Source organism: Rhinoderma darwinii, chromosome 8 (genome assembly GCF_050947455.1).
Source record: "Rhinoderma darwinii isolate aRhiDar2 chromosome 8, aRhiDar2.hap1, whole genome shotgun sequence".
NCBI classification, from domain to species: Eukaryota; Metazoa; Chordata; class Amphibia; order Anura; family Rhinodermatidae; genus Rhinoderma; species Rhinoderma darwinii.
In genome coordinates, this window is record NC_134694.1 from 14430650 (window position 1) to 14457885 (window position 27236).

General features: G+C 43.3%; 1 protein-coding gene across 10 annotated transcripts in view; it reads left to right on the plus strand.

Moving 5' to 3' along the window:
• Window positions 1-27236, plus strand: part of SH3GLB2 (SH3 domain containing GRB2 like, endophilin B2) — a 43478-nt gene that overhangs the window by 10715 nt on the left and 5527 nt on the right. For 4 of the 10 annotated variants that reach the window (XM_075835211.1, XM_075835212.1, XM_075835213.1 and 1 more), the window contains 9 exons: window positions 10431-10572; window positions 10669-10797; window positions 12584-12717; window positions 14475-14567; window positions 15007-15018; window positions 18556-18618; window positions 19942-19965; window positions 23235-23324; window positions 24708-24808. In XM_075835211.1, the coding sequence (XP_075691326.1) occupies window positions 10431-10572; window positions 10669-10797; window positions 12584-12717; window positions 14475-14567; window positions 15007-15018; window positions 18556-18618; window positions 19942-19965; window positions 23235-23324; window positions 24708-24808 (788 nt within the window). The remainder of the gene's footprint in view (window positions 1-10430; window positions 10573-10668; window positions 10798-12583; window positions 12718-14474; window positions 14568-15006; window positions 15019-18555; window positions 18619-19941; window positions 19966-23234; window positions 23325-24707; window positions 24809-27236) is intronic. The other 6 variants (XM_075835214.1, XM_075835216.1, XM_075835217.1 and 3 more) reach the window with 3 other exon arrangements.

Below are 27236 nucleotides of genomic sequence, written 5' to 3' on the forward strand. Positions count from 1 at the left end.
CTCGGTTTGTGTCGGGTGAACTTTTTGGAGCTGGTGCATTGGGCATGGTGACCCTGCTTTGTAAACACACATAATAACTATAGCCCTTAGAAAGCAGTAAGAGGCCCACATTTTCATGCAATACTGTGGGCTGCAAAGAAATGTAATACCATAGTGTGACATTCTACCCTTTCATGAACCACATCTCATTTTGTAGCCCCGGCCTTAAAGGGGTTGTACAGGAGCTCTTCCAAAAACATTGCCACACCTGTCCACAGGTTGTGTGTGGTATTGCAGCCGAACCCTATTCACTTTAATGAAGCTGAGCAGCAATAGACCCTACCCATCGACAGGTGCAGCGCTTATTTTTTGGAAAAAATAAGTCATGTTTTTCTAATCCTGGACAATCCCTTTATTTTAAGAAATGCTCAAGCTAACCTGAAGCTACTATCCCCTGTTGTCTGAGTGGGGGCCAAGACCCAGACAAATCCCAATGCTCCTCGACGTTTGCTATTGGTTGGCCACATATTTACCTTTTACCACCGTTTGGACCCCCACGACCAAGAGAACGGAGGTCCCGAGTCACCTAAATGAATGGAGTGGTGGTCGCGCATGCCGGCTCCGCTCCATTCATTTTCTATGGGACTGTTGGAGATAGCTGAGCGCTGTACTATGTTCTATGGGCATTAGTGAGGGAGTCTGGCAAGTGCATAGCGATACTTTTATCATGATATATTGCTGTTTATTTAGGAGGGTGTGCCAGTCATTAGGCATGGACCCGTGGGTATGGTTCCCTAGAGATGCTAAATGTTTCTGCAAGAAAGTGCTTTACACCTAAAGTTTATACACGATATTATGTAAATGTCTTTAATAGTAGAAGTCGTAGAGTAGTAATTTGGCCATAGAAACTCAGTGGGAAAAGGGAACAATGACAATTTATTTAAAGGCCGTGCATTCGGGAAGTCTTCAGACCCTTTCACTTTTTTCACGTTTGCATCCTGTTGAGGCCTTGTGCTAAAATAAATCGAGTTTTCCCCCATCATTCTGCACTCAAACCCCCATAATGACAAAGTGAAGACAGAATTATTATTTTTTGTAAATTTAATAAAACGGAAAAACTCAGCTTCGCATGGTCATAAGTATTCAGACCCTTTGCTATGACACTTTACATTTAGCTCTGAGGGCCGCCCATTTCTCTAGATCGTGTTTGAAATGTTTCTACACCTTGATTGGAGTCCACCTGTGGTAAATTCATTTGATTGGACATGATTTGGAAAGACACACCCCTGTCTATATAAAGTCTCACAGCTGACCATGTATATCAGAGCAAAAACCAAGCCATGAGGAGGAAAGAACTGCCTGTAGAGCTCAGAGACAGGATTGTGTGGAGGCACAGATCTGGAGAAGGGTACAAAAAAATTTCTGCTGCACTGAAAGTTCCCAAGAACACAATGGCCTCCATAATTCTTAATTGGAAGAAGTTTGGAACAACCAGGACTCTTCCTAGAGTTGGCCGCCCCACCAAACTAAGAATTCGGGGAAGAAGAGTCTTGGTAAAAGAGATGACCAAGAACCCAATGGTCAGTCTGGCTGAGCTCCAAAGATCCTGTGTGCAGATGGTAGAAACTTCCAGAAGGTCAACCATCACTGCAGCACTCCACCAATGTGGGCTTTATGGCAGAGTGGCCAGAAAGAAGCCGCGCATCTCAGTAAAAGACACACGAAAGCCTGACTGGAGGACTCTCAGACTGTGAGAAACAAGATTCTGTGCTCTGATGAAACCACGATTGAACTTTTTAACCTCCATTCTAAGCGTCATGTCTGGAGGAAACCATGCACTGCTCATCGACTGCCCAATGCCATCCCTACAGTGAAGCATGGTGGTGGCAGCATCATGCTGTGGGGTTGTTTTTCAGTGGCTGGGGCAAGGAGACTGGTCAGGGTTGAGTAATAGATGAATGGAGCAAAGTATTCAAAGATATTCTTAATGAAAACCTGGTCCAGAGTGTTCTGGACCTCAGACTGCGCCAAAGGTTCACCTTCTAACAAGACAATGACCCTAAGCACACAGCCAAGACCACACAGGAGTGGCTTAGGGACCACTCAGAATGTCCTTGAGTTGCCCAGCCAGAGCCCTGACTTGAACCCAATGGAACATCTCTGGAGAGACCTGAAAATGTATGTCCACCGACGGTCCCCATCCAACCTGACAGAGCTTGAGCAGACAGTAGACTGTTATCGCTGCCAAACGTGCTTCAACTAAGTCCTGAGTAAAGGGTCTGAATACTTGTCAATGCTAGTGTTTCGTTTTTTCTTATCCATAAATTAGCAATGATTACTAACATTCTGTTATCATTTTTGTTCATTATGGGTTATTGAGTGCAGAATGATAGGGAAAATCTTGGTCTGAAGACTTTCCGACTGCACTGTAGGCAGGCCCTCCAACCCATTCAGATGTGCGTTGGACAGCCCCTTCTCCCCATGATGCTTTTGCAACAGATAAGGTGTTCCTAATATCCACCATGGTCTCCAGTGAACACACCAATAGGAAAAGATTTCTGTGTCAGGAAGCTGCTTTACAGCCAAAGACAGCTAAGACCCTCCGCTTTCAAAAACGTATTTATTCACATGCTCTAGCACTGGAGGGAGGGGGATCTACTGGGTGGCTCCTGGTAGAGTGTGTGTGTGTGTGTGTGTGTGTGTGTGTGTGTGTGTGTGTGTGTGTGTGTGTGTGTGTGTGTGTGTGCGCACATATAATTATTATTTTTTTCTTTACTTTAGGGTCTAGGTGAAAACACCAAATATTATTTAGTAAGGCCTTATTCACACGACAGGGTCTGAGTGTTGGCCGATTTGCATCCGTTCCGGGCCGTGTTTCCGTTTTTAACGGCCGATTTTTGACCCATTTTGCATCTGGTTTTTTTTCCTGTCCATTTTTAAAATCAGATGAATTTCAGTTAACATTGTTGCCACACACACCCCTCTGTAGGTAATGCCACCAAGATCCCCGTAGGTAATGCCACACAGCCCCCTGTAGGTTGCACCCCCCCCCCCCTTTCCAGGAGAAGTCACTGACTTCAATATCCATATATGGACAGTGTAGTCACTGACTTCTCCTGGAGAGGAATTCCTGGCCACAGGGTCGGGGATTCCCCTTCAGAAGTGAGTGACGTCGCTGTGTCCATATATGGACAGTGTAGTCACAATCTTCTCCTGTAGTGGAATCCCCGGCCGGGGATTGGGGATTCCGACTCCTACAGGGAGCAAAAAAAAGACCCTCCTCCTCCTCACATGCACTGTGAGGAGGAGAGAGAGCGCGAGCGACGGAATACATGGCCATCACTCGGGACACATTCCGGTGATGGCCGTGTATTACCCGGCCCCATAGACTACTATGGGAGCCGGGCGGCTGGGTAAACAACCAAAAATAGGGCATGTCCCATTTTTTGACAGCCAGGTTTCCCGGGCCGTCAAAAAATCGGTCGTGCGAATAGCCCCATTAAGGGTCTATTGTTCCTGTGACGGCCATTTTATGAACGGCCGTCACCCGGCCGGGAAACCCTGTCGTGTGAATAAGGGCTTAGTAAGACTGTTTATAAAATAACTATTTTTTTAATGCAATGATACAATATGTGTTTATTTAATGGTTCACAAATAATTGTCGTTCTCTGCACTACTTTTAGAGCGTGGGATAATCTGGTGCAGTCAGTGCTTTTAGTGAGTCCTACATAATATACTTTTCAGTTTTAGAAGCTTTAAGCTTGGAAATTGTGGCTGGATTTGTGCAACACTGGTATTTGAGTTATGGGTCAGGAAGGATTTATACAAGAAACACTCAGTCTGCAGTAAACATCTGATCTGTAAAGTGATGACGGCGCCTTAAAGGGGCAGAACTCTTCCTTCTGGGACTTCCTACGTTTCTCTGTGTTATAGGGGTAAGAACATAATAGAACAATGCCTATAATGAAGGGTTGCAGGCTGTGTCACAAGATCTACATGTTCCTGTCCGAACCATCATAAATAATCCAATTAACTCAAATCACACTCTTTGGAGCATTTTTAAAGAGACCCAAGATTCCCAAATGGCATATCTGCGATTATGTGTCTGTACCATCGTAGATTTGGCTTTAAACTGACACTCAAGAAGGATGAGCTGCTTCTTCCTCTGAAATTTGCACGCAACGGTAAGAGATGCAGCGTCCGGCAGGGCGGTCGAGTTGCCGTGGCACCTGTGTAACGCTCAAAGCCGCACTGTAGGAGAAGCTTTGGGGGTTGCATCGATGCCTTGGTAACAAGACTGCCCTCGCTGACGCTGCACCTCATGCTTTATTCTGGTGGAAGATGCCGCTTGCTCCTGAGAGGGACTGTCACTTTAAGGCTGAGGGACCCTTGAGGGAGCTGTGGTGGTGGCCATATTGGTTTTCACCCAGCTTTTCCTAAAAACGGATACAACTAAGAATAATAGAATATTAACAATTTGACAATGAAATGACTCATGGGCCTATGAGGATTTTTTTTTTTTTATTATAGGAATTACACCCTTTACAGTAGGGGACTTTTCGATAATGATCATACAGGAGCCAATTACGTGAGCTTGTATTCTGCCGATTCCATGTCATGATGTGTTCTTGAACTCCTTCGGATGGATTTGTGAGCTTTGTGTTCAACCAGGCGTACGTTTGAGTAAGAGAGAGGTCTCGTGGCTAAAACATTGCCAAGAGCCCATAGTAGTTTTAATTTAAAATTACCATCCAAGTTATAAAATACAGCTGGGAAAAGGGGCATCTGAGAGCAGGCTTAGATAAATCTTCGTGTTTATTCACACAGTGCGGTAAATTTGGGATACTGCGTGACTTGGGGATCCTTTCTTTGGAGTCATGCACTGCCCCCTCAGTCCTTGCTCTAGACATAACACAATGTATCTGTTTTGCCTATAGTGTTCTTTTAAGGTTTTGCTTCCCGGTAGTCGGAGCAGTGCCCCCCGATCCCTTCTAGAGTGTGTCCTGCACTCTCCCTTCCCCTACCCTAGTAGCCACAGCAGGACCACCCTTCCTTAGCAGGCAGTTACAGCCAGATCGCCCATCCCCAATGTACTCGCCGCCTCCTTGGCATTTCCTGCATCGAGTGATGCAGGAGGAGCACACAACATTGTCATCGTATGACAGACACTCTGCTTTTCCTGCCCGCCATTATCGGTCTGTGATGGAGCTTGATGGTGACGATGGACGACGGTGGATGCTGAATGCATCACAGAAAGAATAAGTGATCATTGACCAAATCGAGGGCATCTTTACACAGTGCAGTTTTTGAAGCCACAACCAGGAGTGGATAAAAAAAAGTGAAGTACAAGTACTTTCCTATATACTCCCCTCTCTTTACGATCTACTCTTAGATGTGGCTTCAAAAACTGCACATTGTGAATATACCTAAGGGCCTGTTCACATTTGCGTTGGATGCTCTCTTCGGGGCCTCCGTTGCAGAGATTACAAGAAACAATAGTGCGGCATGCTGCACGACTGTTTCCAGTAAAACCACAAACACCCCAAAGGACAGCCGACGGAACCCATTAAAGTCAATGTGTTCTGACGGCCGCTGGTAGTGTCCGTGGTGCAATGAAACCGTTGCGTCCAGCATTCCTCTGACTAAGCAGAACAACGGATATCCCTGACGCAGATGTGGACAGGCCCTTTCCTGTCACTTGAACAAATGCCAAACTGAACTCCTTTTGGACCTCTTTATGAGAAGACCTGGCTCATTGAAAAGACCATTATCCTTAGGAGAGTTGACGGGACCAGTGGAATAAGGACAATCGCAGACATCATGTCATTGAGAAGACTGAAGACCCAAAGCGAAGACAACATTTTTGAAAAGCTCTATTCTAGCCACCAGGCATCAAAATAAACTTGACGGTAACCCCCCCTGCATTCTGTAGAACTTCTCCAGTCTCCCCATAACTGGTCCCTATTAATGTGGTTCCTTTAAGTTGAAGAACTTACTAATCTAAACCGTGTAACATTTATCTTGACGTCCCTCCAGGCATCTGTTCATTGTTCTTTATATCATTACTTTCCAGCCGACCGTTCTCATATTTGTAGCAACAACCCACAGCATGGTGTTCGGGAACCTTTCCAAAATGTTTTGCAGAAATTCCGGCTATGTGACATAAGTCTCCTTAATCTCTTCTCGCTTCTGTTGCCAGGTTAAAGAAGGGTTAGTAAAGGCACTGAGTAGCTGGCGTGTAGGTGGATAAGCCCTTAAAGCAGAGAATGGGTCTCGCTTTATATGTAAGATTATAGATGAGCAAATCTGTGAAAATTCACTTTGCTGGCATTTTGCTAACGGGCACATTTTCTGCATCTTAACGGACGTTGGGGGACACCAAACCTCTTTGCCCCTAAACATTTGACGGGAGGTACTAGCCCTCTTCATCTTCAGATACCTGGTAGGAGCACCAGCCCTTGCAGATCCTAAACACTGGATCCTATCTATACATGGGGCAGAAAAGGCCCACTGGCCCGCTTTGCTACTGAGCACGGGCACACTGGCCCTTGTTGTTCCCGAAGGGAAAGCGGGTAATTCAGAGACTACTCCTCCCTCAAAGAAGGGCCCACTAGTCATCCCTGAAGGATGGGTGTGCACTGGACATCTCCAAGCAAGGAATGTTGACTTTTGGGGTCAAAGCTAGGGACCATTCAAAATCCTCATAGATATACAGTATACTTGATCATGCAGTGATGTTTTGGTCTATGTAGTATACGTTAGACTCTAATGTAGCATTGAAAAACTGGTACAGTATCTAGGAATCGTAATATTTTAAAGAGTCTGTGACGGTGTGAATCGATTGATGCCAATGGTTATTGCTCTTATAGTGAATCTGTCATCAGAAATTGGCCTATTCAAATCCAGTTTTTATATTGTTTAAGGATTTTTGTTTCATTTTTATTTTCTATGTCATCTTTATTAAAAATTAAATATTGAAGTTTTCACTCTGGCCACTGATCCTAATAATAGACTGACCCTTCCTGTTCTGTAGAGATCACTTCTCAGCCGAGATCACAATATCATCACAGGTAGGGTTACAATGTCAGGTAACACCTCTAGATAGATAACACAGGATTCACCATTGACAATAGACTGAAGGCCCTTTTACACGGGCTAATTATCGGGAAAACGATCGTTCATAGAACACTCGCTGCCGATAAATGCGCTGTGTAAACAGGGCAGCGATCAGCAGATGAATGAGCAAACGCACATTCATATTCTGATCGTATCATTTTAGAGAAGTAAAATATTATCGTTGTCTGGAAAACTGAGACGTGCTGCCGACATGTTGATAATGTATGGGGATGAGGGATCGGAGTAACGAGGGCTCGTCCCCATACTAGCTCCTTGTGAAAGGAGCAAATGAGTGCCGATCAACAAGCTGTCTTGTTGATTGGCGCTCGTTTACATGGCCCAGGACAGGCCGTGTAAGAGGACCTTGATCCTTTTCTGTTCTGTAGAGATCACTTCTCAGCAGTCATCTCATTATCATCACAGGCAGGATTACAATGAACGGTGACACCTCTATAACACCGCATCCACCATTCATAATAGACTGATCCTTCCTGTTCTATAGAGATCACTTCTCAGCAGACATTTCAGTGATATTTAATGTTTCTTCCTCCTGGGATTTTTTTGGATCCCACTCTTCTGTATCTGCCATTGTGGTACATATTCCTGTGTACACACACTATATAACATTTTTAATTGTGTCCCTTGGGTTTTGGCCTCTGTTTGTGTTTCCATCCCCCAGGCAAAGTTTGTAGTTCTTCAGAAGTTCTACAGTTCCCTCTATAAATTGACCATTGGAAACCTAAGCACCTATGAATAATTGATGCCGGGTCCCACTGGATGCTTGAAGCAGGGGCTTTAGGTGTGTGCTATTGCATTATTTATCTGTACGGCAGCAGGAAAACAGGTCAAAGGATCTGGACAGCGTGAACAGACGTAGAAACGTTTATTATCCCTGCAGGTGGACGGGAATCTGTCAATTGTCATCTGGTGCAGAATTGATTCCCCTGATCATCTGTAAGGGTCGGATGGTTCTGTCTGAAACAGGGAGCCAGGCCCGAGCGTCTGAGTCATTATTCTGCATGGTAATGCTACGGAGGGCTGGCTGTCTGCATTGCATAAATAAAACCATATCATAGCTACTTTAAAAATGCTTCTAAGCTCTTACAAGGCAGCCAGTATTGATGGTCTGGATATATAAATCTGCATTTTATTATCCTCACTGCTCTTATTGATTGGGGCAATATGAGGATCCACTTATTGCTTTCCTTTGGTTGTTTTCAATTATACAATGTACAATACTTCACGGGGTACGTATGTGCAAACAGATTTTTGGACTTCGTTTTAGGGACCGAATACAGTTTGCACAATTCTGTAAAGCTTGACATTTAAAGAGCTCTGCATTGTGCCATTCTGTTATTCTTCCTGTAAGTGTATAACTAAATTGATAACTTGGTGGTAACATTTTCCTTGTTAATGTCTCTACAGAGTCTGACAGTGGCATTGTGTAGGGACACAACCTAATGATAAGGGGAATGGTGATGCCCAGTTATCAATTTGTTCATATGTTTCCAGGAGGAATAATAGAGGAATGACACAATGGAAAGATCTATTTCATGGGGAATACAAGTATTTACTAAAACTGAAATGTCAGGAGAGATGAAAGGTCCTCTAAGTGCTACCATAAAAAAACGGGGATGCTAAGTGCGCTCACTATACAGTCCCCTGAAACTCTAATTGAGGGGCAGTACATGGCTTGTACCTACTCCAGCACTCGGTCAGATGATATGTACAGTGGGGTTCCCTACCAATTTTCTTAGCATGCCAACCACGCCAAGAATGCTGACTTGAATAGTGATCTAGCAAATACAGGGAGATACATAATGACTGAATTCTGGAGCAGATAGCTGTATAATGAGGCCCATGGTTCATACACATTAGAACTTTATTGTCTTTACTGTCCGATACCTAATGGCTTATGTCCAGAGAATCACTTCATAAGGGAATTCGGGATGAAAACAATGGTTAAGTAAATGGCTAATTTTAGTACCCAGTGCTTTCATTTTTTAAAGGGATTGACCCACCTTTAAATATCGTATTCAGTGCATAGATAAAAAAAAAATAAATGAACGATGTTCGTGAAGATTTATGACATTTACTTATAGTATGGCGCCGCCTGGTGTTCAAATTGTATAGCAATGTGTACGTCCACCTAATGTGATGAGTGCTTGTGGACACGAATGATCAGTCACTCTCCCCACAGCCACTTCTCTGCATCATGTTCACTGCAGAGCAACCAATAGGAATAGCTTATCGTCTTGCTTGTCAGGGAAGGAGCAAAGCCTCTGCAGTAGCATGTCCGTATAGCACGAGGAGACTCCTTCTGTTCAGCTTTACAAGGAAGGAGCCGAGCCTCTGCAGTAGCATGGCAGTATAGCGGAGGAGACTCCTTCTGTTCAGCTTGTCAGGGAAGGAGCGCAGCCTCTGTAGCAGCATGGCAGTACAGCGGAGGAGACTCCGTTTCTTCTCCTCTTGTTACGACTTTTAATCTCTGCATCCTGACAGCAGATATTAACCCTTTACATGCCGGCTCAGTCTCTATTGTTTTGTTTCGTTATATTTGTATTGGTTTCTAAGGAAGTACGTGCTGTAGATGTCCCACAGTATATACATTTACTACTCTGGATCTTTCGTTACCGATCTGCGGGGTAAGTTAGATGAGAAACTGTCAACTGCCAGAGGGGGAAGGAGTCTGATTCTGCTCAAAGCTCCTCTTCTAGCAGCAGTGACAAAGGAGACCTATATATATATATATATATATATATATATATATATATATATATATACAAATGCCTTTCTTGTGCTAGAAAGACTTAAAATTACTTTAAAACTGCTATGAATAACATTTCTGTACTTTTGGTATGAAAATGATTCATAGGATAACCCCTTTTAAGGAAATCTTTCAGATATCTGACACCTCATTGAGACATGGTAGAAGATCACACCGGTGAAAAGCTGCACACTAGACAAAGGGGACTGTTCGGCTCTGCTTATTACAGTTTCATTTAGATCAATGGATTTTTTTGTTTCCATAGCTTATGGAGATCTCCAGGCTAGAAGCTAACGGAGCCTAAAACTTAGCATAGTGCTATGGGCTCCTTCAGTCTAATGGTTGGCGCAAGTCCCAGCTCAGGACCCCCTACCGATACTATCATCTTATATGTCAGAAGACCGCTAAAAGTGGAGGGTACATTTGTCTGATTCTGGATTGACTGGTAGTAAGAAAGTACCATCTTCTTTCAGAGATGTGGTTTTCGATAATTTATTGTACAAAGACACTATAATGGACTAAAATTCAGATTTTTGAATGAGGCCTGATTTATTTTTATTTTTTTCAGTTTACAGAGGAAAAATTGGGCCAAGCAGAGAAGACCGAGTTGGACGCTCACTTTGAGAACCTCTTGTCCAGAGCGGACATAACAAAAAACTGGACCGAGAAGATCTTGCGTCAGACCGAGGTCCTTCTGCAGCCCAATCCTAGTGCGTAGATGAGTAGGAAATATTATGAATGCACAAAAAAAATAAAAAATTTGAAGAATATCTAGTATGACACGTTGTACATTGTCGTTTCTGTAGGTGCTCGAGTAGAAGAGTTTTTATATGAAAAATTGGATCGAAAGATTCCCTCTCGGGGGACTAATGGGGAGTTATTGGGCCAGTACATGACTGAAGCGGCCAATGACTTTGGATCTAGCTCTCCTTATGGTGAGTTGTATGAAAGAACTGGAGAGCGTAATATTTCCCTAGAAAAGTCGGCTGTTTGCGAGGTGCTAGGAGCTGGTCACGTGGAGATCAGCGGACCGCTGCGGTGAGTCCAATATGAAAGGGATTTTCTGTGATGAGAAAAACCCCTTTAACCATTCCCATGATGCGCCAGGTAGAGCAAGGGATCCCTACAGTTTGGGATTCCTTGGAGTCTAATTTACTTAGATGTTGATGATAATATTGTGTGCCAGTCACCCCCATAGAAGCAAATGATATAATATAAGTCCTATTAAAATCTAATCACATTATATCCACATATAAATCTATAACGTGAGACAATGACTTCCCTGCTCTGCACAAATGACAGAACACCGGTATTTGATGTATTCAGTGTCAAGTATATTTTAAGATTGTGCTTCACACAAGACGGCGTTCCTACAGACGACATATATTAAAGGGGAAAAAAAACACTAGAAAGCGCTCGGTGACTAAAGGTACTTATCACCTGGTAAGAATAGAGTATGATCACATTTGGGGAGCCGCCCTTGTACGTTTCCTAATATACCGCTCTTCTCACAATCCCTCCTGTTATGAGTGGGTGGGTTGTGATGATGGCGCAGTGACCTAGAAATCAGTCAGAATACAGACTGCTGTAAAAGGCGGCATGTCAATGGCAGATCAATACTCTGCTGTATTATCGGATACCCTTACTCCTGAATGGAGAGAATCCCATAATCTAAGTATATTCGCAAATTGCTGACGTAATTCTTTAAAGAGGTTTTCCAGCTAGAGATATTTATGACATTTCAACATATGCCATAAATGTCTGATAGGTGGGGTCCTACCTCTGGGTCCCCCGAACTGTCTCAAGTGGGGATAACCCCTTTAATATGTAAGCCTTGTCGCACATCCATAGAGCTCTGTTGATTAAAGTGTACCTCCAATGAACTGGATGCTGCCGCAAGCCCTCTGGTCTCGAACGGTTGCCTAAGACACTGGATCAGTCACCCCCTCCTACATCGCACCCCATTCACGCCCTCAGGAAAATATCCATGCGGAATATTGAACGTTCTGCAGGTTTTTAAATCGACAGAATGTTCATTATAAGTGTGTATTCGGCGCTGAAAAGCCTAGTGTCCGAGGCGGATTTCGTGCACAGATTTTCGGGAATAATTCACATCGGATTTGTCATAGGTGAATCTGTGACGTGAAGTTTGACGCCCCATATAAAAGACACTTGGGGGAAATTGGAACGCTTTATCTAAATTATTTCCATTTAGTCTGCAGTTGAATGTAATCTATCACTTTCCGATCATCCATCTCCGGCTGACTGTAGTTTAGTCTTGTGGTGTTTTTGACCGGGCACCCAGACTAATCCCTACATTACGTCACACATCTCAAGTTCTGAGAACCCTTTACCTACAAATTTGTGGCTGATATTTCACCCCCATGGACCTGTCTAATAGAGCATTTCTGATGTTTCTTGTCTATAGAGGTCTTCTCTCTAAAAAATTTAGTGTAATGGTTCTGGCTCACAGGCCGAGCTGGAAAATAAATAGCTGCCAGTCTTTCCACACCAGGCACATTTCCCAGATGTCCTCGTCTCGTGACATCCTACGTGTTGCCAGTTCTCGCTGCCAGGTTGATATGACTGATGGGGCTGTAATTGGAGCCCGTGGGCAGGCTATGTCTGTGTTCTCTCCGTGCGCTTGACTGGCTTTTAATCTGATTCCATGACTCCTCTCTCCCACCAACCTAATTGTACATTGTTCTCTCTTATTCTCAGGGCAAACACTTATCAAAGTCGGGGAGACGCAGAAACGTCTGGGGATCGCAGAACGAGACTTCATCCATTCGTCCTCTATTAACTTCCTGACTCCTCTGCGCAACTTTCTGGAGGGAGATTGGAGAACCATTTCTGTAAGTGATCATTGAACCGTGCAATGTGGCTAAATATTCTGGATTATTGAATGCTGAAGGCAAAATTTGAAATTTACTTAATTTACCCCCAAAAATGAATTATTAATGTCAGTTGCGGATTAAGTAGACCCTGGGCTGTTTGCCAAACTTGGGCCCCCTTTCTCCGCCGCCGCCCTGCCGTGCCGTAACTATTGTTAAACTTTTTGTGCAATCAGTAACGAATGGGTGTTAAAAGGGCTGTGTCCCTACATACTGTTAGTCTCCAACCATCGCTGACCGTATCACACTGTGCAGGGACACATCCACCTGACAAGGGAAATGGTAATGCGATTGTCTATCGGTCCTGGACTGCACAAAGACATTATGTGGAATACAAGGATTTCCTATAATAAACATGTTAGGATAGGTGACACATTCTCTATAAATCCAGTGACTCACGGGTGACGTCTTCTCAGATTCTAGTAGGTTTATTTCCTCTTTTCTTCTCCATCCGGTCCAGACCTCATGGCTACTTCTCCCGGCCATCACCCATTTCTGTAGAATTTGACATTTAGAGGTCTTCGGGTCCTCACTTATTTATTTTTTTCCAACGTTTCCACACCTATAAACGAAGATAAAATTCTCATGGTGCCACACAATGTGCCCCTAAATATAATAACCATACACTGCACCCCTAAATAAAATAGTACCAAACACTGTGCCCCTGAATATAATTGTCAAATGCTGTAAAGTAAAGCACCACATACACAGTGCCCTTTGTAGATAGCGCCATGCCCTGTAGTTCGTGTCACACTTATCTGACCCCGATCTACCGCCGCCCTCTTCGAAGATGAAGGCCTGGTCTCATCTGACCAGGCCGCAGCCAGCAGAGCAATGCAAGAGGCACGATGACGTCATCACGCAGACTGCATCTCAAAAAAAAGGTAGATTAGCGTGGCAGGGAACTGATGGTTGCCTTGCCAGCGATATCCATTACAATTGAGTCCAGGAGCCTTCAGTTTTGTCGTGGTTTTTGCCATGATTCGTGGCAAAAACGTGACAAAACTACGATGTGGTCTTTGGGTGGCCATGGGAGTCTCGGGCCCCAAGTGGATGCCAATAACGGAGCTATGGGGATCAGCCACTGACTAACGCATTTCAGTAACAGAACATAGAAGAAACCATCCACAATTTCAGGTGCTGTTTATGGAGCCTGTGTTCTTTTAAATGATTTGACAAAGCGATGTTGCACTTTTAACATCCCCTCTGATTACTCTATTCAAAGAATACAGGCTCTGTAAACAGCACCTATATTTTGCTGATGCCACTCAAGGGAATATGATGTACCCTTCAGTTTTCCTGCTATATTTGTTCATGGCGGGTATGAGAAACCTATATGAGAGAATTGCTGATAATGCACTTCCATAGTATAATTTTAAAGGAGCTGCCCTATAGAATCATGGTAACTTTACAGGCTGGGGGATATCTGCTTCAAAGAAGACCGGTCCGCTCTCCTCACACCAGGGACGCCATTGACAAGGAGAATAGTAACACCCAGTTGTTAAATTTTCATACATTTCAAGGAGGAATAATAGAGGGACGGCACAATGCAAAGTTCTAAGAAAAGTTTCTCCAACGTTATTTGATGGGAATACTAAAGCAGGAGAGCTGACAGATCCTCTTCAAATATCCCGAGCCCCTTATTTTATATAATGTTGTTCATCACACACTATTTGTTTTGTAATACATATTCACATACGCGTTTTACCTCTTTACAGAAGGAGAGGCGGATACTGCAGAACCGCCGCTTGGATCTCGATGCCTGTAAAGCACGACTGAAGAAGGCTAAAGCAGCAGAGGCAAAAGCAGCGGTAATGTCCTGTCTGATACCCTTGTTACTACATGAGGGGGGTGCATGCATATCCGGGGGATAAAGGCGGCCATCTTTCCATTTACTCCTTCCAGTTGACACGTTTCTACATATTCACCCCACTCTTACTTTTTTTTTCTTTACTAAAACTTTGGGTTATAAGGGGCTTCTAGTAGGATATTGGTGGTGAGAGCTCTTCTAATTTATCATTGCGTTGTGTCTGTTCCATTATAAACGGCACCGGCTCATGAACGTGATCTCATCAGACGATCATTACAGATCTTTTTGTACCAATATCACCATCGCCATCTTTCTACTACTTTCTGGGGTGCCGTGTTTGGCTGCTATTAACGTCCTCCCTTTGTTCTGTTCTGTTCGACCCTCACTAACCTTGTGGTGTTTTTGTTTTCTGTTGTGTTTTTTTTTTGTAATGGGCTCAGCTGGAGGGCGATGTGAGTATTTGTTGCTGAGGTCATTGCTGTGACTTCTTTTTTTTTTTTTGCTTCTTTCTGTTCATCTGTAAACTTTATTTTCCACTGTCCTTGTAATTGACTTAGTGGGAGCGCTTGTAGGATTGGGGGGTCAAGGTGCGGAAGAAAATGTGAGACTTCTGTTGTCATGTAGAAATTCAAAACCGAGCGAATTATCACTGCAGCCTTTGTAGGGGGTGTCACATTAGGACAACCCCACTTATTTGGGTGTCATAGTGGGGGGGGATCACCTTGTTGGGACCCCCTCTATGAATGGAGAGAGCCATTCGCTCGGGCAGACTCCTCTAAATGACGGTTATGTAATACTACTTTTACCTGCGGCAGTTCCATTTCCCCTTCGACAAAATCCGCTGTTTGTTGAGGGTCTCGTGTGGCCGCAGCAAAGATTGGATTATCTATGGCAGGTTAAAAGGGGTCGTCTCATCGCTGACAGTCAGTACGACCAATGATAAGTGTTCTTGCCCATAATCTGAGTCTATGGTAATAAAATCTGTTGCACAACCAGATTATCTTTATGAATGGATTATAATATTACACAGTTATTGTATCGTGTCTTATCACAACTGAATTAAGGGGGTTTTACACTGGGCGATTATTGGGCAGACAAGCGTTCATATAACGCTCGTTCCCGATATAAACAGGGGAACGATCATCTGCTGGTCGTATCGTTTTAAAAAAGTGAAATATTATCGTTGTCATGATGATGATGATGTATGGGGATGAGGGATCAGAGTAACGACCGCTCCTTCCCATCCATAGCTCCGTGTGACAAGTGCCGATTAATGGTGTTTCACTGATTGGCGCTCGCTGCACCGGCCTATTGTCTGCCGGTGTAAAAGGACCTTTACTGGGCACAATTGTACTCCCTTAATAGTACCAACCCTGGGGCTGCAAGATGTGATCTAGACCTTAAAGGCTATGTAAACCTTTGCAGGGCATTTTTTTATTTATTTATGAATTTAGATGTGTTAGATTACAGGTGGATCCTGTGGATTTAGCGTTTGATACAGCTGCTTTGTATAGAGAATATAGAGCAGCTGTATCTCAAAAAGTAAAACGAATTTTTAATAAAAACTCATTATAAAGTTACACCAAACACACTGATCTATTTATAAAAAATGCCCTGCAAAGGTTTACGTAGCCTTTACACGGGCCAATGATCAGATGAACGAACACTTGTTCCAGATCGTTGCCCTAGTGGGCAGCACATCTACCGATGTAAACGGGGGGACGTGCTGCCGACATGATGGAAATGTATGGGGACGAGTGATCATTTTGTCCCCGTACATGACTGATCATTGCTCTTTGTAAATGGAGCAAACGAGCGCTGATCGAGCTGCATCGTCCATTGGTGCTTGTTTAAACAACCCTAAGGAGTCATTGCTGCAGGGAAGTGTCCCATGACTCTTCCCAGCAATGCTCAATAGAGAGAGGACATTTTTTTTTTTTTTTGGGTGAGGGGGCATTAAGTGAGCACCTTTGTACCCATTCGCTCAGTATTTAAAACATTTGTTCCAATCATAGCAATACATTAATATACAATATACCCATCCGGCATATTTATCCAACATACACGGCTCTTCCATTTGCTTGTATTAGCTTGACAGATGTAGCAGAGCTGAGTTTATTTGGCGCAGTGTGCTTTGATCGCATGATGTATTTTTTTGTGTTATGGGATTGCAGGTAAACCTGCGGAGTTATGTTAATGATTTGAGCTCTCACTGCGGACAAAATATACAGTTTACTTATAAAGTCAGCACTGCTACATCTGGCCATTCGTGGTTGGCATCGGCTGCTAAAGATTTGATGGATCCAGCCTCAATTTAATGTGTAATGGGTTAATTCCAATTTTATTAAATATATATTGAAGCTAGATTTGAATACAGATGTAGCAGAGCTGACTTCCTTGAGCTGTTTTAGTTCGGGCATCATTTTAATTTACCCGCAGTCCTATAGAAACAGCTTGAACATTATAACATTGAGTGATGCCAAGTGACAAACTCTGCTGTTCATTCAGTGCTGAATTAGCACTGCTACATCTGATTTTGCACGATGCGCTAATCAAATATATTATATTTACAATATATGTATTATCCCATTCTGTTAATCCTGGGGTTATCCCGATTCTATTAGGGGTTTTGCCCATTTATTTATTTTTTGTATTCGTGACCACAATGAAATTCAAGATGGCATTCTGTTACGTATCGGGCAGTTTTGTCGCATGCCTAGATTCTGAAATAGAAGTATCAAACATGGCCGTAATTCTGGCATTGAGGATTTACAGATTTGGGTTAACGGCATCCCTATGACAACACTGAATGGCCAGAGCACAAGGGTGAAAGAGTTGTCATTGGGAGTCGACATAGGCACACGAAAGGTAGCCTGGACTATCATTGAATAAAGAAACCTAATTGTGGGGTGATGGATTTGAAGATGGGCAAAGATTCATTCTGTAGGATGACAATGCGGCACTCGGCACCTCACGTCTCAATGATGATGTAACACCTGCAGCCATGTCGCTATGTACTTCATTTAAGTTGGTATTGCCAATCACACGTGTGTTAATCACACCCATGTCTGAAGGCTGGCATTGGTATTACAGTCTGCACTGGGATCCCCACCTCCTACCTTCTGTGGCGTTTCCGTTTCCCTGTGTCGTGCACCTCTCCTTCTTCTGCATGTCGCTGGCCTCTCTACTTTCCGCTTTGAAATTCTGCATCGCAACTAATTAACTGGACAGAAATCTCTATATGGAAGGAGATGCCGCGGGGCACCCACTGTGTCGGCAGCGGGTATGTGGTAGGCAGTAGTGTGTAGAAACTAATGGACCAGAGTAGATTTATGTTGTAACATTGGGGTTCAGTTAGTAGAACTGATACTTTTTGGCAAAGTCACTAAAAAGGGGTTCTCCGGGATTTTAGCTTTGATGGCCCATCAATATTTGATCGTGGGGGTCCAACCTCTGGCAATCCCGCTGATCAGCACAATGAATGGGAGTGCCTTTTGTAACATGGGCATATATAGCTGAGCTCTGGTTGGTTGCTATGGGCATTCAGGCATTTTTTTTATTTTTTATCTCTGAGACATTTTGGATACATAAGAACCATTGGGTCTCACAAATAACCTAAGGAGGGCAAAAATGGAGATACGGGTCGTAGCAGCCAATAAGATTCCAGCTTTAATTTTAGTTGTTGCTAAAGCTCCTCCCCTTTTGTGTCCACTGGGTCACCGTACGCCCGCTATAAGTGACACGCTCCATATTTATGAAGGGTGTGCGTCGTTTTTGATCTTGTCCTGCGACAGGTAGAACACAAGGAACAGTCAGCAATGTATAAAATATCCCGATAGCTAATTCTGTGCCAGGATCTAGGGGGGGCCTGGGCCCCTTGTTGTCACTGCTCTTTGCCCGTCCATGTTGATTTTTATTTTCTTTACTTTGTGTGCTTCTGTTTTCACATTCATGTTCTCCCTGCATGACATGAGCTCTGTTCCCCGCAGGCTTTGCCTGATTTTCAGGAGACCCGACCTCGTAATTACGTACTGTCGGCCAGTGCGTCAGCGGTAAGATCAATCTAAACCCCCTACCCTTTTCCTCAGCCCTCGTCAATTCCTATCAGCCCCCCAGGATTGTAAGGCTTAGCTGGTGACGGCTTTTATTAGACCCTTCTCTAAGATCTTTGCTAGAATTTTACCCTTATAGCAATGTAGTATCCTGACCTACAGCACCGTGTAGTAGTATACAGTATATTGGTATAGTATAAGGCACCTAGTACCCCCCCTCCAGGATAGTCCTGTTGTAAAACACCCATCCAATACTGGAGACCTCATACTTACTACGGAGTATGAGGAACATCCATTAGGTTTATAGGTCAATCCCATTGTACTCATTCATGGGAAGAACCTTAACCATTTTGAGCCTTGGAAAGACTGACCATTAAGAATGATCTTACACCACAAAATCCATATGATGTCCAAGGACATGGTCATTTTCCATGAAACCTCTTCTTGAGTCCGTCTTGAAGAACATCTAAAAGATCTTCGTTCGGTTGATGATGCAAATTGTGACCCGTTCAGAATGACTTGATTGCCACATTAGAAGAGGTTATTGTTGTGTGGTCCTTGCTGTGGTGTAGACTTTGTATCTTCAGAGAATTAGGATGATTTTTCGTTGGGTTGGTTGAAGGTCTCACGTGGTTCCTTGTGGTGTTATAGAGTCCAGCATTTCATTTTGATGTCCTGAAGTCACCTCACACATACCCTGCCGCCAACTCCCATCCACTATTATGTAGGTCCTTATGGGGAAGGCAAGGTGCACTTGGGGATATGGATGCGTATTATGAGGTACCCTGAATGGGGCTTGTAGACCCCCCCCCCCCCCATGATGTCCTTATGGGGACTCCAAGCACTGCGTTGTACGTTGTAAAGGGGATTATATCTCTTTGATTGGCCATAGTAGCCCCTTGCAGTAATTTTATGGCTCTCTGGACCTTGCCATGCCCAGATAATGGCAGCTAATAACATGCAAGTAGGACAAATCCTTAGGCCGTTGTAGTGATTTATTTTTATTCATGAGGTTGGCATTAGGGTCAGTATGGAGCAGTGTCAAAACCATTGGCGTCCTAGTGAAGGACGTAACGGAAGTCAAATGCAAAATAATAATAGTTGATGGGTTCGGTTCTACATATTGAAGTTAGTATTGGGGGGAAATACCCAAATCCCTTCTTCCAAGTAAGGACCTATGTGAATAATGACACTCCATTGATCAATGCCCCAAATTAACCCTTCCCTTTCCTTCCCATCTGTGCACCATCACTGGCTGTTGTGTTTTGTTGAGTGCCTATGACGTATCTCAGACTCATCTCTCCTGTTACTCTGTGACTGCAGCTTTGGAGTGACGAGGTGGACAAGGTAAGAGCACCCAAGAATACGCAGACGACTAATGTTGTGCCCCATGCTCCACGGAAAGTGTTTTATGATGAAAACAAGGCCTCTCGTTCTGCGTCCTCAGAAAATGGCATCACTACACAGTCCGCGGAACCCAACTCCAGGTCCAATACGTTTTATAGAATTTACTGAAGTGCGTCCCCCCTAAATGTTTTGATTTGGGACAGGTGAGAAAGGGTATTACTAAAGCTGACCATAGACATGAGACTTTTTTTATTTATTTATTTTATTCAGTAAATTTTTGTATCACAGTACAAACCGTACCAAACAAACCCCAATCCCATATACCTAGTCCTGTTACAAAGGCATACAATATGCATTGAGTCAAGACCTGATACCGCCATCAATCTCACGTCTATGGTGACCGGCAGACTGTCGCCTGGTAGCTGCCATCGGGAGAAATTCAGATTGGACAGGCTGTATCCCATTCCACCCCATCCTATTGTGTCCCCAAACTAAGAGGTGTCTGGCAGCAGCTTATCTGTGCTTCCATCATAGAAATTACATGCCCCTTTTGTCCAACCCATGAGTTAGGCCCCATACACACGGCCGTGATGGTAATCGCGTTCCGTAATTTCGGGCACGTCCACCACATTTGCGGGCCGTGCTCCCATTATAAAGTATGGGAGCACGGTCCATAAAATAAAAGGACATGTCCTATTTTTTACGGAAGGTTTCTACGGCACGGACGCCTTTCCCGTAAATATACAAGAAGGTTTCCGTCGGCCATAGAAACGAATAGGTCCGTAATTACGGACAAATTCTACGGTCGTGTGCATGGGGCCTTCGGATAGATAGCTGTTGGCCAAACTGGTCGTTCTGGCTCGTCTTCGGTCAGCATAATAGTTTCTCAACAAGACGTGAGACTTCTGGTTTGTGGTCCAGAGTCTAATGGGTCTGGTCAATCCATGGTAATCTTGTCTCTTCCAGGATGTCCATGATACGGGAGAATATTCCAGAAGAATACAGACCTTTTGTAGCTAATATGGTTGGACCCAAGTTATGTCACATATACAGAGTCTCTGCAGGCCTACCAGACGCAAAGTACCAGCTCCTAGGCTAGGCCATAAAATGCCTATATAGACACAGGCCAAGTGATGTAGTACATGTGCAGGAGGTCTCCGTGTTGACATCTTCTCATGGTAACATCACATATTGCCTTCTCCACCGGTCTCCGACTGCCATCAGTGTTGCTTCAATACTAGGGGGCCATGAGGGAGATGATTTGTCAGGTGCTGGACACCAAGGAGCCACGGCTAGGTTCTCATAGAAGACCACTGCAGACGTGTCTACCCTGTCTGTATATAGAGGTACATGTCTGTATATAGAGGTACATGTCTGTATATAGTCTTTCTAGATTCGGACTTCTTACTATTGCACTGTGTAGTGTGGACTTTCCTGAGGAGCAGGTGTGAGATGTCCTGGTAATATCTCCTGTAAGGCCTACATCTCGATATCGGAGGGCACGTGTCATACATAGACTAAATATACACCCCGATATATGACTGGTGCCGGCACACGTTTGTTTGCTGTTTAACCTTCTCTGTGTCTTGTTTATTGCTGCTTCCCTCCCAGCATGATCCTCTCCACCGCCAGTAGGATGCACGTTCTCCTCCATGGAGATGGGCGCTTCTATCTCAGAGGCTTCATGTCACCATGTCCAGTCATACATTCTCTTGTCACCGGGACAAATGTACAGTTCTGTAACGTGAGCCTGCCATCTACACCAAGTGGAGGCAGCCATATAAAAAACTAGTGACATCACTAAGGCACGTGGTCCCTGGTTTCTAGTGAAGGACTATAGACCGTTTTCTTGGCTGCCTTCACTGTGCGTCCATACTTTTCACACTATAAGACTCACTGCAGATGATAAACCCAAGGTGAGCTTGAGAAGATGAAAAAATAATTGTAATTAGACACAGAAATATTTTAGCACGGAGTCTTATAGTCCGAAAATACAGAGTATATTATCTATAGTGAATGTCTAAGCAAAAACAGAATATCCCTTTTATTGGCAGGAATAAGGACCATCTACTGCCTTCCCCGAGATGTCACCTGAGGTCCTACAATAGAAGATCTTGTGGCTTCCTCCAGATCATGGCACCCTCAAGTGTTCTCATGACCACCCTCATTCCTGGATCCTGTAGTGAGGAGGAGAGGACGTTGTCTTTATACCGAGGACGAGGTGGATCATGAAAACACTTTGCTGGCAGTGAGGATGTCATGATCTGGAGAACTCAACAGGTAGAAGCCCAAAGATCATGAAATCCTGGGAAGCGGCAGATCACCCTAAAAATACAACTGTGGTTTTGTGAACCACCGAGGACACTCACCGTGCCATACTGACAATATCTTTTGTTGTGGACTACATGGTGATATGATCCAGCGCAAAACAATGGCGGCTTGTCCCATCCACCAGTAGGACACTCTCCTGCAATGGCTGCCCTGTCCTTGCTAGAACATATCACCAAGACCTTACCCAACCAGGTCACAAAGACAGGGACACCAAAGGAGAGAGGGACAAGGTTATTTAATGTTTTATGACCTAAAAGTGAATTTGGCTATCGGCTCACAGAGGAGGCAGACATTTTCGGGCTGACCCATAAGGAACGCTAGGGAGTTAGAAGAAGCCAGTTGTAGCCATGAGACGTAGTGTAAACTTGATCTGTATGATTAGGGTCATTGTAGAAAATATTAAAATTTGTGCTGTATGCACACACTGGAGGTAGCCATTTGGTAGCTAAACTTGGACCTAGTGATATCCCTGAGGCACCTTGTGCCTCCTTTCTCAGGTGTGTCACAAGTCTAGGGTATTATCTATACTTATTGTTTACGTTCACAAATTGGCTGTCGTCACTGTGTATTTATGGCCATTTATTTTTTAAGAAAAATGGTGTTCTAGTCTTTCTAGCAGTCAGAGTTGTGTTTTTTCTTTTATATGGCGCTCCAAACTCCCTGCATAGACATAGTTAAATAATAAAATTCAGGCTACCTTCAGCCACCACTAGGGGGAGCTCACTGCATACATTGAATTCCATAATAGTATGCAGTAAGCTCCCTTTAGTGGTGACTGCAAGCAGCCAGAATGTTATCATTTAAGTCCATGACAATGACGGCAGAGGATTTGGAGCTCTGTATCAGAAAATAGATCTTTATTGGAGTCAGAATTCTGCTTCTGAATGTTTGTTCTAAAAACAAAATGTTAATATGGATGTAATTGATTTCTCTTGCAGGCAGAACACGAACTGAGAGTGGCTCAGACAGAGTTCGATCGTCAGGGAGAAGTCACCAGACTGCTCTTGGAGGGGATCAGCAGCACTCATGTGAGTCTATACCTCATATATACACTAAATACTGAGACTGGTTTTCCGGGTTGTAATAATTTGGAGGATGTAGCCTTAAAACGTAAAAATACTCTTATACTTTCCATACCTACATTTCACAGGTGTGTCGTATACAGTAACAATGGGTTACTTGACTATTAGAACATGTGCCCGCAGCGGGCCAGTTATGTCATGACGCACCAGTGCCACCAATTTATTAAACCTGGGATCCCCTCAAAGGCTTTGTTTACCTTCCCGTACATATAGATATATCCCAGTAAAAATCTGGAACTTTGTATATATGGCATTACTTATTTTGCACTCATTCTAAGTTCCAGCTGCAATCGCAATTCTTCTGGTCGTCACTGGAAACCGTCAACAAGCTGGTCACCAGACACTCCCCTAACTGCTGCACTGAGCCTATAAGACAATGGGAGAGCTCTTCTATCTTGCTTTCCATTTTGGGAAATGCCATCTCTACTGCAAGTGTACAAAGCTTTTTATTAAGGCAGCAAGGGATGCTGGGAGATTTCAGCTCTGAAGTCTGCAGATTTGTGAATGCAGCTCTGGAGTATAATACAGGGTGTCACTCAGGATCCGTACGTGATAAGTAATGTATTTACAAAGGTGGATATATACTGAACTGGGACTGCTCTAGTTTTATCGTTGAACTTTTTGTGCATGTAGACTTGGCAAAAATCATTATCGTTCAGAAACCAACAAATCCTGATAGTTATTATGTGTAAACAGGTCTTCATACAGGACTGCAGGATACAGGGTTTGTGTGTAATCTGTTACCATGGAGACACATAGACCTGCTTTGTAGCTGTATACACAAAACGGTAGATTTATAATCAAGACTACTTTAAAAGTTCCTTCAATTTGTATTATAGAAAAAAAAAGTGGACATAGCCTTTAATAAAAAAATAATAATAATGGAATAGGAGACGGTTGTGATACTGTGAACTGCTACAAGTGTCGGCGATTGCCAGTGCGAGCAGATAAGGAGTGAAGGGGAAGTAGTGCTCGTACTTGTGCTGCGGCCCTTTCAAAACAGCTGATTGGTGGGGTCGGGGATGCCAGTAGTCGGACCCCCACCGCTCAAATATTAATGGCCTGCCCAGAGGATAGACCATCAATTTCTTTTGACTGGACGACCCCTTTAAGAATGAATGTGTTTCATCAATGGATCCAACCTGGGAAGATGCTGATTGACCTGGTGTTAGTGAACGGTTAACTTTTTTTTTTTTTTTTTAACCATTCACTGCTCCTCCGTCTTCTGTATGACTTACTTTTCTTACTTGTTTACCAAGTGTTTTCAGCCATAACATGAAGCTTTATCCTGGAACAAGAACCTTGTGTCACCTGTTGTGTCCTCCACAGGTCAATCACCTTCGCTGCTTGCACGAGTTTGCAGAGGCGCAGGCTACATACTATGCCCAATGTTACCAGTACATGGTGGATCTGCAGAAACAACTGGGCAGGTACGTGACCGTGGCTTTATTCTAGTGTACTATGGGAACTGTAAGGTGCAGATCTCCTGGACTTCCACAAACATTACTGGCAGGCGCCACTAGGGGGAGCTTGCTGCATGAGAGTTTATATTGCTCCCATTGGAGCTGTAGAAATGTGTAGGTAGTGAGATCCTCAATGGGATGGCATTCCGTATTATTTGTAAAGGGGGGTATCCCAGTTTCCACAATAAAGGTTATACCGTTTTACACCCTACTTTTCTGTATGAATTCGTCATGGTTTTCAAGATCTCTGCTTGCTGCCATTTGAAGAAATTTGTGAAATGTGGCTCAGTACAAGACCTCTTTTGAAACTGTACTGTAACGAGCACTCACTGTAGCTGTGTGATCATTATATGACCAGGATTTGTTTATTTTTCTATCCACCGATGTAAACAATGAACGTTTCTATTGAATGACAGCAAGCAGAGATCTCTAAGACCATGAGGAATTGCTATAGCAAGTATATTGGAAAACTGTAAAAGCTTTGTATTTTACAAATAATGCTATATTTGTCTGATTTTTAAAATGGGTTTTCAAGTTTTGTTTTTTTTCTTAATTTTTTTTTTTGATTCAATACAATATAAAATTCCATACAAGTAAGGAATAAAGAAAATACAATTCTGCACATTTTTACATTTCCCCCCTACTCCCACCCCCCACCCTCTCAAGACCGATCTTGGTAAAAGAAAACAAAAAAACAAAAAAATTCTTACCACTCCCCCCAATAGGTTTTACAGTGTTTGCCTTGATTATAGATTTTCTCATATTTCATTATAATTTTTACATTATTTACCCAAGCATTAACCCCCGGTGGGGAGCCAGATATCCACTTTCTAACTATTAGTAATTTTGCAATAAATAAGTTTTATTAATCCACATTTTTTTTCCTTAGACATTTTTAATTTAGAATCATCACCCAGCAACACCAGTTGAGGTTGAAACACTATATCTGGATCTATTTTTTCCAAAATGTTTTTAAAAATTTTATCCCAGTAATCAGCAATCTTAATACAATTCCATAACATGTGCAAATAGTGTGCGTCCGCGGCACCACATCTGGGGCAGTTAGAAGCTTTATTAATGGAGAACTTACTCAGAAGGACTGGCGTATAGTAAAGCCTATGTATCAAATTGAACTGAATAAGCTGATGGTTCATGCTTATCGATACTTTACAAATATTTTGAAATATTATGTTCCAATCAAGAACACAATCGTTATTCAATTCCTTCTCCCATTTTATAACACAATTGAATTTTATTTTCCTTGACTTTATTTCCATCAGGGATTTATACAACCTGGAGAGAGTTTTTTTTTTCACATTTGTATTTTCTCATCCATATGGTCTTTATTGAGAGGATTGCCATCTTTAAATTTATCAAATGCGTGCTTTAATTGGATATAGGAGAATCTTTCCTTCTCCGTCAAGTCAAAATCAACTGATAATTTTTCCTATGTTTTGATTTTTCCTTCTTCCATTATATCGAATACATATTTAATTCCTCTAAGTTTTAACAATGGTAACTCTGGGATAGCCTTACATTCTTCTATATTAAGATTGTGCCATAACGGGGAAAAGGATAAAAAACCATTTCGACCAGTCATATTTCTTAAAGAGGCTCTGTCACCAGATTTTGCAGCCCCTATCTCCTATTGCAGCAGATCGGCGCTGCAATGTAGATTACAGTAACGTTTTTATTTTTAAAAAACGAGCATTTTTGGCCAAGTTATGACCATTTTTGTATTTATGCAAATGAGGCTTGCAAAAGTCCAAGTGGGTGTGTTTAAAGTAAAAGTCCAACTGGGCGTGTATTATGTGCGTACATCGGGGCGTTTTTACTACTTTTACTAGCTGGGCGCTCTGACGAGAAGTATCATCCACTTCTCTTCAGAACGCCCAGCTTCTGGCAGTGCAGACACAGCGTGTTCGAGAGAGATCACGCTGTGACGTCACTCACAGGTCCTGCATCGTGTCAGACGAGCGAGGACACATCGGCACCAGAGGCTACAGATGATTCTGCAGCAGCATCGGAGTTTGCAGGTAAGTCGATGTAGCTACTTACCTGCAAACGCTGATGCTGCTGCAGAATCAACTGTAGCCTCTGGTGCCGATGTGGCCGACACGATGCAGGACCTGTGAGTGACGTCACAGATCTGCACTGCCAGAAGCTGGGCGTTCTGAAGAGAAGTGGATGATACTTCTCATCAGAACGCCCAGCTAGTAAAAGAAGTAAAAACGCCCCGATGTACGCACATAATACACGCCCACTTGGACTTTTACTTTTAAACACGCCCACTTGGACTTTTGCAAGCCTCATTTGCATAAATACAAAAATGGTCATAACTTGGCCAAAAATGCTCGTTTTTTAAAAATAAAAACGTTACTGTAATCTACATTGC